At 42.1% G+C, this 14,136-nt stretch overlaps 1 protein-coding gene across 10 annotated transcripts in view; it reads left to right on the top strand.

The window, feature by feature from the left end:
• The first annotated feature begins 2,774 nt into the window (after positions 1 to 2,774).
• The window catches only part of ablim3 (actin binding LIM protein family, member 3), a 48,073-nt gene continuing 36,711 nt past the window's right edge, over positions 2,775 to 14,136 (top strand). For 6 of the 10 annotated variants that reach the window (XM_037780814.1, XM_037780817.1, XM_037780819.1 and 3 more), the window contains exons 1-2: positions 2,776 to 3,211; positions 12,868 to 13,005. In XM_037780814.1, coding sequence (XP_037636742.1) covers positions 3,199 to 3,211; positions 12,868 to 13,005 — 151 coding nt within the window. In that variant the 5' untranslated portion in view covers positions 2,776 to 3,198. Of the gene's footprint in view, positions 3,212 to 12,867; positions 13,006 to 14,136 lie in introns of all 10 variants that reach the window. The other 4 variants (XM_037780816.1, XM_037780818.1, XM_037780823.1 and 1 more) reach the window with 2 other exon arrangements.

Consider the following 14,136-nt stretch of genomic DNA (forward strand, 5'->3'; position numbering starts at 1 on the left):
CTATTGAATGCAAACACACAGCAGCTCTGCTATCTATTAATCATGCAATGTCAAACCAACTCAGACTGTGTCTGGCATAACTTGACAGACCAGTTCATATAATGACTGTGAGATTCTACAACCAAACTCAGCATGGTAAACAGCTTCACTATTTAACCCCCTCTCCTCAACAACAGCTCCACCGTCAATAATCCAATTAACTAATCTGTTTACGTGGACTTTCCAGAAGAGGGCGGTGTCATAACAGTTTTAGCAACAAGCCCCAGTGAGCCTATAGCACTGCTAAAAACACCAACAAGTCTCACTTTCACAAAGGCTTTCCATTATCTTTAAATCAATTTGTTTCAAGTATTCTGTGTAATTTTTCTTCAAAAGTTACTAATAGTGATCCATATTGACCAGTTTCAAATGACACTGCTTGACTAATTATTGAATTAATTTAAAATGCTTCAGACAGTGATGATCTCTATGTCACCTCGTGTGGAAAATGAATTAAGACCGAGACTAATGACTTTTGAACACTTATCACTTCTTGCAGTGTGCTGCAGGCTGTAGTGTCCCCAAAGCCTTCACAGCAGCCCACAGTGACGTCGCTTAACCAGGAGAAAGAGAGAGAGAGAGACAGAGAGACAGAGAGAGAGAGAGAGAGCAGTCAAGTCACACATAGAGAGGCAGAGCAATACCGGAAATAAGGCAACTACACTTTCACAATAAAATCATACAAATGTGTTGGCCTCCAGATCCAAGTGACATCAAGTATGCAGATTATTGACACTTTTATACAAGGACATATTCTGGCTACAGTGAGCTATGAGAAAGATTGGAGTGCAGCCTATTGGATGGACGAACATATTCAAGCTACAGTTTCACAAATTAAATCCGTCAAATAGATTGAGCTGGTGTTTAATGCAGATTTGGCGTGTAAGAGAAAGAAACATCATTATTGTTAACAATGAATTTAATTTCACTGATAATTTAGCCCAGGAATGTCATGTGCCTCTTTTAAATCTGCAGAATTTGAATGGGGTGTTTTGGGAGGTTTATTTTGGGCCTTTTGAGAATATTGCCTACCTTAATAACACTTTAAATTAATAATTAATTTCGATGGCCAAATGTTTCAAACTAATGTGTTTAAATTAACTGAAAGCAAGTTGCCCTTAAAATCTACACAATTTATGTTTAAATGTATCTAGTGGTGTGGTTGCTGATTGCAACCAACTGAATACCCCTCCGCTCACTCCTCCCTTTCGTATAGTGTGACAGAAAACTATGGTGGCCTTTGGGTAAAGTAGAAGTCGAAAGGCTCTCGCTATAGAGTCAGTGTTTGGTTTGTCCGATCTGGGCTACTGTAGAAACATGGCGAAGCAACATGGTGGACTCCGTGAAGAGGACCCGCTCCCTGTGTAGATATGAAGGGTTCATTCTAAGCTAACGAAAACACAACGATTCTTAGTTTCAGGTGATTATACATAAAATAAAACATGAATAGGCCTATTAAATTAAATTTTTGAAATTAAAATATTTTAAGGAGTTTTGGTTTAGGACTTTTGGGACCCCTGAAACTGATGATTATTTTTTTCAAATATATCAAATTAGAGGAAGGAAAATAATGTATGAAAGTGATGTGCCTCTTAAAATCTATATGAATGGTTAAAGGGACTGTTTGTAACTTTTTACATGTATAAATCTACCGGGTCGGTTTCCCATGCGCGCTCGCATACGCGCGCTCGCGTGTGGCTACACTGTTCAGACTCCCTGTGGACGCGTACCATCAGACTCCAACACAAACTACATGGAAGCAGCAAAACCTCAAAGTTATATCTAGTGAAGTCCGTCTTGCAAAACAGTGTTGGCGGCGGTCGTAGTACGTTGGGGAGACCGTAGCTTTGGTCTCCAGGGCCGGAGTCTCTGCTGTACTCTGCTCCTCTGCTCCTCTGCAGCGCTGCCTGTTTGCCTTCACTCACATACCGCACGTGTTCTCGCTGTCTCGCTCCACCTCACGTGCATGTGCACTCACTACACACTGCAGAAGAGTTAGTTTAGCTCTGAGAATATCTAGTGAATGTATAGTGGACGTTTGTGCAGAAATAAACGCTGCAGCTCCTCCAGACCAACAGAGGTTTCCTGTGTATTGTGAAGGGACGGGGCTCTGCAGCGAGAAACATTATCGTCTCCGACCGGGTGCCGGTGTCTCCCTCCGGTTGCGGTCGGAGACGATAACGTTTCTCTTCCTGCTTCAGCCGAAAAGCCAACACTAGGATCAGCAGTGATTCATGGAGAGCCCTTCGTCTGATCAACTAACATTACTGCCAAGCAGGTGAAATATAGAGTGATATTGTTTTGAGCGATGCTCGTTCATGTCTATGTAGAGCGAGCAAGCGCGAACCCGACGCTGATTTTCGTTGAATTAACGGCCACAGGTGTCGCTGTTTATAAGCATTTCTGAAAGTTACAAACAGTTCCTTTAATGAAGGGCTTTTAAAATTGCATTTTTTTGTGTTTTAATGAGTATTTTTTTTTTTTGCCTTTTCAAATTAATGGACAAATTAAGGTATCTCTGGCAACCACGTCTAACACCTTAGATTAAGGTGTTTCACAAATTACGTATGAATTAAGGGGTATTTATTTGATTATTTTTTGCTGTAATTCGAACGCTTAGCAAAAACAGAAAAACGCAGAAGACTCGCTTTATGAGTTTTATTTTGAAAGTGAAGGCCGGAATAGGTGTGCTGTGTCTGTGTGGAGCGTGTGAGAGGCGCGCGGTGACAGCAGCAGGGAGAGCGCGCGGCGGAGCTGGAATCATCCAGGAGCGAAAATGTAAAGGTGGAAACAGACTGATCAGCATCGTGTTGTTATAACTGGAGAAAAAACAACAACACAGCCGACATCCCCACAGAGCAACAACAGGAGCTTTATTCTGGATTTTTACAACCACTGGAAATATATCCTCGCTTTATTTATTCTTTTCTCTTACAATTTGATTTTTACGCATCTCTCTGGTTCTGTCAACCTCCTCACAAATTGGACTGGAAGCAGTGGCGGAGAGTGATAAAGAGCATCATTTAACATTCACTGGATTTTTAATTACACAATTTGGAGAGGAGGAGTAAAACTGCTTCGTGAAGGATTTCTTCTTGCTTTATGGGATTATTCTCGACGGAGACGCTTTGTTTTAGATAGGAGCAACATTTTGGCATCATGAGTTCCAGTGGTAAGTCCATTCTTGCGCGCTTTATCTCTCCACTTGAAGCGCAAAGGACAATATGTGAAAGAAGAACTACCATTTAACAATACTAGTCTATATGAGATAGAAGAGAAAGTAGCCAACATAAATAAGGAATGTCATTTCACTTCACCTCAATATGCCATAATGTTACATTTCATTCAATATGCCATAATATTACATTTCATTCAATATGCCATAATATTACATGTCATATGTGAGAGAAGAACTACCATTTAACAATACTAGTCTATATGAGATGGAAGAGAAAGTGGCAACATAAATTAAGGAATGTAATTTTCACTTCACCTCAATATGCTATATAATTTTATTATTATTTCATTGTAATTGCTGATGTACATCCAGGAATAATAATGATAAAGATGATGTGAAACATGCCTGTGCTCACAGTGTGAACCAAGCCCCTGGCTGTTACAGACATGGAGCAGGTTCAGAGAGGATAGGAGGGCTAAGTATATCTGGAGGTCAAAGTAGCCTTTGCCCAGAGTTCATCCATAGAGGGGCATTTTGGGAATTCTTCATCCACAGCTGTTGCTTGGTCAGTCCCAATGTCTGCCTTTCATCTTCGTCTCTCCTTCCTCGTCCTCTTCGCCCACCACCCAGCAGTACCCTTTGACCTCTCTTGGGAGACCACTCAGTTCTTTGAGCTGTTCGTTCGTAAAAGCCCACCTGTCTTCTAACTCATCCGTTGCAGGAGCAGGAAAACCACCTTGGAGCTGGAGAGGTTTCTGACCTGACCGCTGTTGTTGGAGTTTGCAGCACATGACAAATGAGTCTGACAGCCTGAGGGCTTCTTGTCATGCATATACCACAGACCGGCCCGGGGCCTGCCATGATGCTAAGCTGACCTTGTATCAGCTGACTGTGACCCTGATCCTCTGTCAGCTGAATCAGGGCTTTTCCCCCTGTAGGGCTAGGCTGGTCAGCTGTGTGAGCATGTGCTCGCCTCTCCACTTTGTTGTTTACAAGTCATCACTGGTTGATTCATAAAGACTTTTTTATAAGTTTGTCCCCTTATAGCTGTCAGTGAGGACCAGTAGATGTGCCACCAGGTGCAACTGATGGTGTCTTCCTGTCCCGTGTCTATACAGGAGGGAACCGGGCGTTACTGCATCATTCATAATCTAGCCTGTCATTGTGTGCCACTGCATTATTCATCCAGTGCTCTTAACCTCTCTGGTACCATGGCTTCTTCGCCTGACTGCCAGTTCCACCGGTGCCGTGCGTGCCGGGAGTGGTGTCGCCACTCCTCGCACCCTGAAAAAATGTGTAGAATTTCTTTTGTTAAGCTTCAAAAAATGCTTCTCTCAGCTGACACAGAGGGGGGAGGAGCGCCACGGAGCATGTGGGGAGAGCTGTCACAAAGCTCAAAGCATGTGCTTAAACAGGAAATGCACACACACATGTCAACCTTTGCAGTTGTAAGTGTGTGTGTGTGTGTGTGTGAGAACCTGTTTATGTCTGCATTTAACCGCGCGTGTGTGTGTGTCACAGCAGGCAGATGATGTCGTGACATGTGTCTGGCTTTAGGCATAAAAAACACAGCAGGCATCAGAGCTGAGGAAAGACCATCTTCTCTGCTTTCCTCTCCTCTCCTCGCTCCCACCCCCTCCAGTCAGTCAAACATATGCTCCCCTCCTCTCTCAACACTCTCAAGGTTTTGGACATGAATGGGCCTGTTAGTCTGGGTTGTGTGCAGTGTTTTCCGCTGCATTGGGTGTGATAACCCAGAGGCCATCGACACACACGGAGTAATTACACACAGCTCTGACTGTCTGTCTTCATCTTCTGGGCCTTCTATCTCTCATGGTCACTGGGTTTTGTGTGTGTGTGTGTGTGTGTGTGTGTGTGTGGTCGGACTCCTATTTTCCGCCTGGCTGGCAGCTGAGGCAGAAACTGTGAGTGTAGCAGGTTATAGTTTCTGGTGGAGAGGACCTTGGTTTTACATTCTTAAGATATAAGCACACTAAGAAACATGTCCACAGAGTAAAGACGCAGTTTTGCAAAAATGTAGAAAGATGCAGTGTGTGTGTGTGTGTGTGTTTCAGGGGAACGATAAAACACATGTTGATCAATATAGTGATCATTGAGCTCGGGGACCTGAGGGGATCTGCAGAGCCATTCATCACAGACAGGCAGCACTGACACCTCCCTCCCTCTCTTTCTCTCCATTGTAGCAGAGAGTTCTCAAGTATCAGGCGAAAAAACGCCCGAAAGGCATTCCCATTTGGGCGTCTTAACTTCAAAACGCGTGTCTGCGTGTCATGCAACCTAATGATTAAGACATATGGTTTGAATGCATGATAAGTGTGGAAATCAACGCCAGCTATAGTTGCAATCTCCATTGAAGTGTTGTCCAATTCGCTGAGGTTTAGTCTCATGTGTAGTATTTTTAGCTGTCGGTCAGTCTACCACTTCCAGGTCCAGACTGAAATATCTCAACAACTATGGGATGGATTGCCATTAAATTTGCTACAGATAGTCATTGTACCCAGAAGATGCATTCTAAGGTCTTTGGTGATCCTCTGACTTTTCATCTAGCGCCATCAGTTGGTCAAAACCTTTCACTTTTCTTGTAAAATATCTCAACATCTACTTGATGGATTGGCACAAAATATTGTACAGATGTTCATGGTTGCAAAACTGTGACTCCTAAAGACTTATACTAAAACATTATTTATAGTTTTTACGGCATTCCATACTATGACTTGTTCAGATTTTTTTAATGGCATACTATACTATGACTTTTTTTTATTTTATGTCATACCATACAATAACTTTTTTTTATTTATTTTTTACAATTTTTCATGGCATACTACATTATGACATTGTTTATATTTTTGTCATAGCATACTATACTATGACATTTTATACATATATTTTATGACATAGTATATAGCGATCCACTAACTTTTCATCTAACGCCTCCCTGATTGTCCAATACTGGCAAATGGCCAAATACCTGCAAAGCTAATGACATTCCTATCAGCTTCAGCTGCACTGTTTTAGTGCTAATTAGCGAACAACAAGGGAGGTGTGTGTGGAGGCTCCATATGGCATTATATTCTAAGCCCGCCCACTTTTTAGCAGTCCAATTAAATGCGAAGGATTTTGTTTAAATCCCTCTCTGTAACTGTACACTGCTCAAATGTTCTGTTTCACTGGGAAATACTCACAGCACAGAAGAAGAACTTTCTAGAGATGTGACAATACCGGTAAAATCAAGCAGATTGATCCTCTTTCAAGAAAAGTCTTGAAACAACCTGATTTGCTGTAAACCTGATTTAGTCCGCATCAGCGCCAGCTCTGGCATCAATGACTGAGTAGAAATTCTTTGAACTGAACTCATTGTCATTCTTTAAAAGATTGCTCTGACTTGATGGCGGCAATAGAAAAAAAAAAGAGTGGATTGTGTAGCCCCAGTTTGTGTAGCTAAGTTCATGGAGATCAAGGTATCTTGTCATGGATCAAAGCATTTGTCAAAGGGAAGTTTTAGCTTTATGATGGTGAAAGGCAAAATGTCATAGACTTTCTATGACATTTTGCCTTTCACCATCATAAAGCCATAAATCATAAGAAATCCTCCTACGGGAACCATTAATATCCATGTCACACTTTTTCTGGACCAAAGTGTATGAAAAGACAGACTGTTCCAATGACCCACTGACAGACGGTGTCCTCTTTGGGCCTCGCGTCTAGAAGGGAAAAGATAAATAAATGTATAGATACACAGGGCAGCACTACATTAAATGATGGATATTTCTCAGGGAGGCTACATCATGTATGATTCCTCCTCTTCTGCCTCATCTGGTGAGCAGTCCAAACCAGAGCCAAACGCCATTCATCACTCCTCCTGCCAGACGCTTTAGTTCAATAACACAAAGAACAAAGGTGGGAGACGAAGATGCGCAGATGCAAACACAGATGCACACATGAATATTCATAGTACACAGTCATGCACAACTAGTATGTATTTACAGTTCGTCATAAAATGAGGCATATTTTTCTTGTTCATTTGCAGCTACAGTCATTGTGGTTACTTCGTACACTGGTATTCAGTTTGATTTGTGTAGAGCAGTTAAAGCCCTTGTGGAAAGGACATTGGAGACTGCATGGAAACATTCAGTTGCCATTTAATCTGTTAGCTCTAAGCTCTTTTTTAATTTTAATGAATAGAATAAAAACAAGACTCATTCAGCTCAGAGCTACACCACTGGTGGTTACATTGTGTGTTGTGTCTTCAACGTTTCTGTCTCCATGACCTTGGCTTCTGGTGGGATTGAGTGATCATTCAGACTGTCAGTAGCAGTCTGACCTCTCTCTCTCTCTCTCTCTCTCTCTCTCTCTCTCTCTCTCTCTCTCCATAGAGTGACAGTATGTTTGTGATATCACTGGACGCCATCATTGCTCTGATGAATGTTCCTGGCCAAGGTCCTGGCAGAGACGAAGGGAGATAAAGAGAGGGTGGATGGGGGATGGCAGGAGACACCTGATCATTGGCTGTGTTAGATTACAGACAGGAAAGGCTTGGTGTTGCCTTGTTGTGACAATATATAGTATACAGAGTATGTTACTCTAAAATACAAAGAAGTTTTGTCTTAGCTAGATACACTTTAACCAGATAGTTCCACTGTATTTTAACCTGTAGAAAAACATGAATGTAGAAACAGTGGCATGATTCTTTTTATTTGGTACCTGAAGCGATGTTTTAAAGCTTGGATTTGGGTTAACTCCTTATGCCGAAATCACACTAGGCAGTGGCGAAGTGCGGCTCATCACAATAATTACATTACACGCCGGGAGGTGTATTCATGTCTTTCAGGCGGGAAGAAATTCTTTGTACCATAGGTCAACACGTCACAGGAGTCACAGGATCTGTTCACTGATTGGCTGCCGGTCCTCTCTGGCCACACTTTGCTGCTAAAAGTTAAACTTTTCCCAACTTTTGTTTGGTCGCACTTCGCCGCAGAATCAAACGGCCGCAGCCCTCTGAGCTCGGGAGCGGCCGCCGCAGCTTTTCATAGACATTGTATGGCAGCTCGCCGCAGGCCGCACTCCGCACTCCGCACTCCGCCACTGCTCTGGTGTGAATTTGGCGTTCCTCAATTTCTGAAGGAAGTAATTCTTATTTTCAATGGCTGAGCTCTAGATGGATCTGAGGTTATTATGGGATTCTTAATGAAACAATATGCTTTAAACATGCCACCAAAACAAATAAGTGATATTAGCTATTGAGACCCCATGGCCTTGTGGGAAATATTTGACAGTATTTAAAGAGTTGGGGTTTATCCCAGTCACTTCAATACAGTGATTTCTTGAAGCTGGCATCTTGCTGCCATTAGCCGAACTACATATTAGTGTACTTCTGAATTGGCTTCAGCTTTTAGCATTGCTGGTTGGTTTGGTGACAACTAGGTGACAACACATGTGTGTGTGGCTGCCACCACCGAAAAACTTCAGATCTGTTCTATTATAAGATTTAATTTTTGGTTCAGAAAAATCCCAGAAATTTGAATTTGAAAAACTCATAATGTGGACAAGATTTGTGCAACTTGTGAAGGCTCGGGCAATTACTGTTGTAAAAAATGTCGAAGTATCGATACATGTCGATACTGAATATTTGAAACGGTTTCAGTTCTCATTTTCCGAAGTATCGATACAGGTACCAGCTGCGCTATCTGCTGTCTCTTCTCTCCGACAGCGAGTTGACGCACACTGCTATTTATCTTTTAGTAAAAATCTCAAATTTGATCGAACATTTTATGGAATATTGATATTTTTCAAGGTATTGTATCGAAGTTATAAATTCCAGTATCATGACAACACTACGTTCAATACACTACTACTGGCTTACCAAGCGCCACTGAGCTATTGCTAAACTGAGTAGAACACCTATTCTAAACTTTTCTTCACGGAAGTCACATCTTTGTTATAGTCCTATCAATATTTAGCATTAGCAGCAGAATTATTATACTCTGGATTGTTGACATTATGAAAATTTCAGCTATAGATAGGTATCATGAACATGTAAGTGGCTTAGTGTGGTTGACTTAGATTTGTTTGGCTTAGGTTTACAGTCTGTGTACACTGGATGCTGATTTAAAGTCATCCCTGATAAGCTGATACAGCGAATAAGCATGGGTATATCACTAACCACAGAGTAAACAATGTATTGTTCCTTTAATAATTCATCCTGAATCCACGTTGTCTTTGTTTTGCTTCTCTTTGATTCTTTGCCCCACTCTCCACTCCGCTCACTCGTCACCACTGATCTCCCAGCATCCCTTGTGACTGAGCTCCTAGCGTGTTCTTCCCTGGGGCTGTCAGGTCAGGGGCAGAAATAGTAGCAGCCTCTCGGTCCCTGGGGATGCTGTCGGCCTCTCTGACCCTGGCCCTGTTTTCATCACCTGTCTGCCATAGGCTTTTTTCTCCCGGGGGCACTCGCCACTGATTTGGAGTCAGTGGATTACACCTGTAGTCCTGTGGCTATCATTAGAGGAGTGACTCAACACCTCAGCATGGGAGAGGACTGAGGGTTGTTCGAGAGAGCTCTATAATGGGTTTAGACGGGGAGAGCGTGGCTGTGTTCAGTGACACAATTAGATGGAGTTACGTAACGTTTCAGCTCCTGAGCTGATTGTGTACCTGGATTCTCTGCGTAGGTGCGGTTTCTTTGGCATGCACAACAATAAGCATCTCATTCATTAAAACATACTTGTTGAAAATATGCAGGAATTTGCCCCACTTCTGTGTGTTTTATTTAGGTATGATAATCTTCATTCAGCATTGATTCAGCACTCATTGTTTCTTTTATTCACCTTTTTGCCAGGCTTGGATGTGAAAGCAGAGGAGGTTATCCTGTGCCAGAGGTTTGTTTTGGCCATATTTCAGAAGGTCAGCATTGTAAACAAATGCCCTGTGTGTTTTCAGTAGATGTTGGCACAGGTTTACATGTACTGCCATTAGTTCCCATTATCTCTCATCAACACCTGATGGGATCAGTGTTGCTCATTTGGTTTAACGACAAAAAAAGACTGCCTCCCTTTGCCGGGTCATTATTTTTGAACCAGTGGCTGGGCACTTATCAGGCAGGGTAGTGGGTCCCAGTGGTGCTGCCAGCATTGTGAGGGAAACAATGAACTAACAGAGACTTGAGTGTGGGAAATTGGGAGTGGGAATTAATCACGATTGCATATTTCCAGTGCCCACACTCCTGTCCCGAACAGAACAAATAAACCACAGCCATGCATTCATTCTGTAGTTGCACCCATATGTATGTGTGCACATACTGTAGCCTACATATGCATATATAGTGTCATGAAACTCTTGAGCGTGCAAAAGGTGCTCAGGCTACGAAGCATGCAAGGCTGTTAGACTTTTTTTTAAGTGCTGCGGGTCTTTCGGGATTCATCCAGCGAAATGGAATCAGCGAGCTCTGTCACGCCAGCCCATATGCTGGTGCTGCTCTGACTGAAGCAGCAAAGTCCTTCAGTCAGCTACTCAGGTAGACATTAAAGCCAGCTGGTTACCCTGCCATTATACCCCTTCCACAGAGTGTAGGACCACTCACATGCTCCTTAAGGAAGATGGAGCAAAATAAGCGACTGCGAACCCAGCTGTTCTGGCACAGTCTTATAGTATTGGGAGGCTGGTTGTGGATGCAAGAGAATATCTCTGTACAGCCAAGAGGAGAGGATGGACCTTTAATAAAGAGCCTCTAATAGCCTAAGAGGTCTTATAAATTCATTTTCCTCACTCATTTAAGATTAATCTATCATTTTGACCTTTTTGCTTATGAGAGCATTTTACCGTTAAGGCTGTGAGAACTTGCTTTCCTGACAATGTTAAACAGCTATCGGGCTTGCAGGAGTCAGACATGTAAGCTAATGCATAATGAGGTAAGAGGATCCATCCACTTTCTAACCTGACGCAGCAGTGTGTGTGTGTGTGTGTGTCAGCCCGTCTGAGTGTGTGAGAAATGGAGACAGTGGGAGAGAAAGCCTGGAGCTTACCCGGCTTACATAGGTGTCAGACCGCACATTTTCAGAACAAGTGTTGACAGAGCTACACACTGATCTCATTGTGAGAACTGCACACAGTACAGTCTGTAGTGCAGTGGAGGCTACTCAGAGACCCAGTTCTGTGGATTTGCGGCATTCAGAGGAGAAACTTTTGAATATGAAAAGCAGTTTTGTTGAACTTAATGCTGAAATCCATTATGGTTTTGAATTAATACAATGTTATTATGTCCATTAAAGTGGATGGTACATTTGCTGTGGCTGGAAATAGACATGTTTGTTTTGTGGGGTCGCATCTATGTGATTGAAAATGCCATAATCTAATTGAATTAATAGGCGATAGGCTATATTGGTTTCAGGCTACAGGATCAGTCAATTATATTTCCATTCTATACAGTAACTGCCAGGTGAAACTAGTTGTGTACAATCATAACTTAGCACCTGTTAATAGGCAAGGCAAACTTTGGATTTCTCTGCATGTTGAAGCGGTGCACATGGGGCTCTAGTAGGCGATACTCAATGCATAGAGAGTTTGGATAATAGTTTATTTTCTTCCTTTCCTTTTAAAACTCTCTCAAAAAAACAACAAGATAAGAGCAAAGGTGTAAGGAATGGGTTAAACAATGTGTCTGTCTGCTCGGCTCTAACGCATGTTGCAGACGTTTGCATGTCCAGCTAAGTAGCCGCTAGCCAGTTACTAGCCTTCTACCCACAGTAGTAACTAACCTAACCCAGCATTACTTCCAATGCCGGATAGGCTAACGTTACATTTCATTCTACATTATTACCCAAAGTTATGGATTGTGTTACAAATAAGCCCCATTCATGACTAGCATATCCACTGTGTGTAGTATTTCTCACAAAGCCATTATAGCCAGACCATACTTTTTCTCATATCCCACTTAACGTTTAATACAAGAACGATGATGTTTCTTTGCCGTTAGCATGCTGACTTTTTGACTGGGACCTGTTAGCTTTAGCCCCAGTCTATAAATATTATGTGTGTGCATATAGGCTACAGTAATACGTCACTGTATGTAAAGTTAGCCATGAAGTGCACGTTTAAGAGGGTTTGTTTTTAGTGAGTTCTCATTTAAAACAAGTCAAATTGAAATATTAGATATTTTGGCTGAGACTGCATTGTTTATCCAACTAATGAAGGTAAATTTAGCTTTATTAGCTAGCTAGCTATAAAATGTGGCACCAAGAGTTGTCATTGCATCTAGCAAAATGTTGCTAAGTCTTACGTCGAAGTCTGTTCAAATAGCGTTTCCCTCCTGTTAAAATGACAGCGCCCCCCTCGGTGAATAGGGTTGGGGATAAGGGTTGGTTTTAGGTTTAGGTAGGGGGAAACACATATTGACAGGGAAACAGTACACCTGTTAGAAATGAGAAGCTTGCTTTTGTCTACCACTATCAGAAAGAACTTATTACCACTAATTACCACCATTATCATTGTAAACTACGTGCTGTGCGAGAATAGGAAGCTTGACAGTCAACAGTAACTAAGGGGGGGGCTTTGCAAACAGTCAATTCATCTGGCAAAATGGTTAAGTTCAACACATAAGTAATGGAATATTAAATCTGTGTCTTTTTTGTCTTCAGCAGCTTATCACCAAGCCTCTGCGGGCGGCGAGCGAAGTTCAGGACCAATCCGGTGCCAGCGTTGTCGGGAAGTATGCAAAGGAGAGGTGGTACGAGTACAAGACATCCACTTTCACGTCAAGTGTTTCACCTGCACCGGTAAGACATGGATCCCTAATAACAACACACAACACAGCAAGCGTTAGAGTAGACCAACAGCTGTGGTGATCACACAAACAGGTGTTGTCTTACTAAGTCTCCAGGCATGGTTGGTCCTGGTCATAAATGTTGTTAAAGTTAAATAAGATGGGACTCATATTCCAGTAGTAGACTAGAAACAAGACATCTATCTTGGTCACATCATTACCTTCCACACACACGCACACGCTGACACATACACACTCACTCTTCATCCATCTCCTAGTGTACATGCTGAGTGCTACTATTAGCCCACGGTGGGGATTGGAACGGATCAGAGGTGCCTTGCAGGGGACTTAGGCTCCTGCTAAGGTAGCTTGTTATTGCGCTGCCAACTTTGAGAGGATTTTCTCCTTCTGTGTACGCTGTGGTCTAATGAGACTGTGTCAACTATAGCTTTGCAGTGCTACAGGTGAGCACTGGTGACCTACAATAGATACTGTGGTGACATCATCTCACATCCTCTTACAACAGGGATAGTGCGACATGTGTTTTGTGGTGTTTTAAAAGGAATTTGTTTATTTATTTAAAGGAATAGTTTGACATTTTGGGAAATACACGCCCAGCGAAGAAATAGTTAAACTACTGCTTTAAGAATTTAGGCTATATATTGTTCCCATTTGCTCACACGTTGTTGACTGTGCAGGCGAAACATGTTTCTGGAGTTTCATGCTGCAAGCAAGCAAGTTAAGTATAAGTATAACTTTTAGGATGCTGATGATCTGATGAATGGGATGTTTTTTTTGCTTTTGCTCAGAAAGATTGCAAAAACAACTTCTCTACATTTGTAGAATTAAATGCAGGTCTGAAAGGCGTTTATGACAGTCAAGTATTTGTGCATGTGCAAATCAGAAATCAAAGAACCGAGGAATTGTATTTGTCATGCTACTGTACAGCCCCGAGCAAGTGTACTCAGTTTTATGTTAATAATGCCATTTCTAAAGCAAAGACAGTCAGTCATGGTTACTTTCTGTCATTTGCAGATGAGTTTGAAAAAAGGCAGACAGATAGATGAAGGAGAAATGTGTACTCAGCAGTCATCTTTCTAATCACACTCGTTTTTTTGCATAATTATGAGCTAATTTGGCATAA

The sequence above is a fragment of the Sebastes umbrosus genome, chromosome 9 (genome assembly GCF_015220745.1).
Source record: "Sebastes umbrosus isolate fSebUmb1 chromosome 9, fSebUmb1.pri, whole genome shotgun sequence".
NCBI classification, from domain to species: Eukaryota; Metazoa; Chordata; class Actinopteri; order Perciformes; family Sebastidae; genus Sebastes; species Sebastes umbrosus.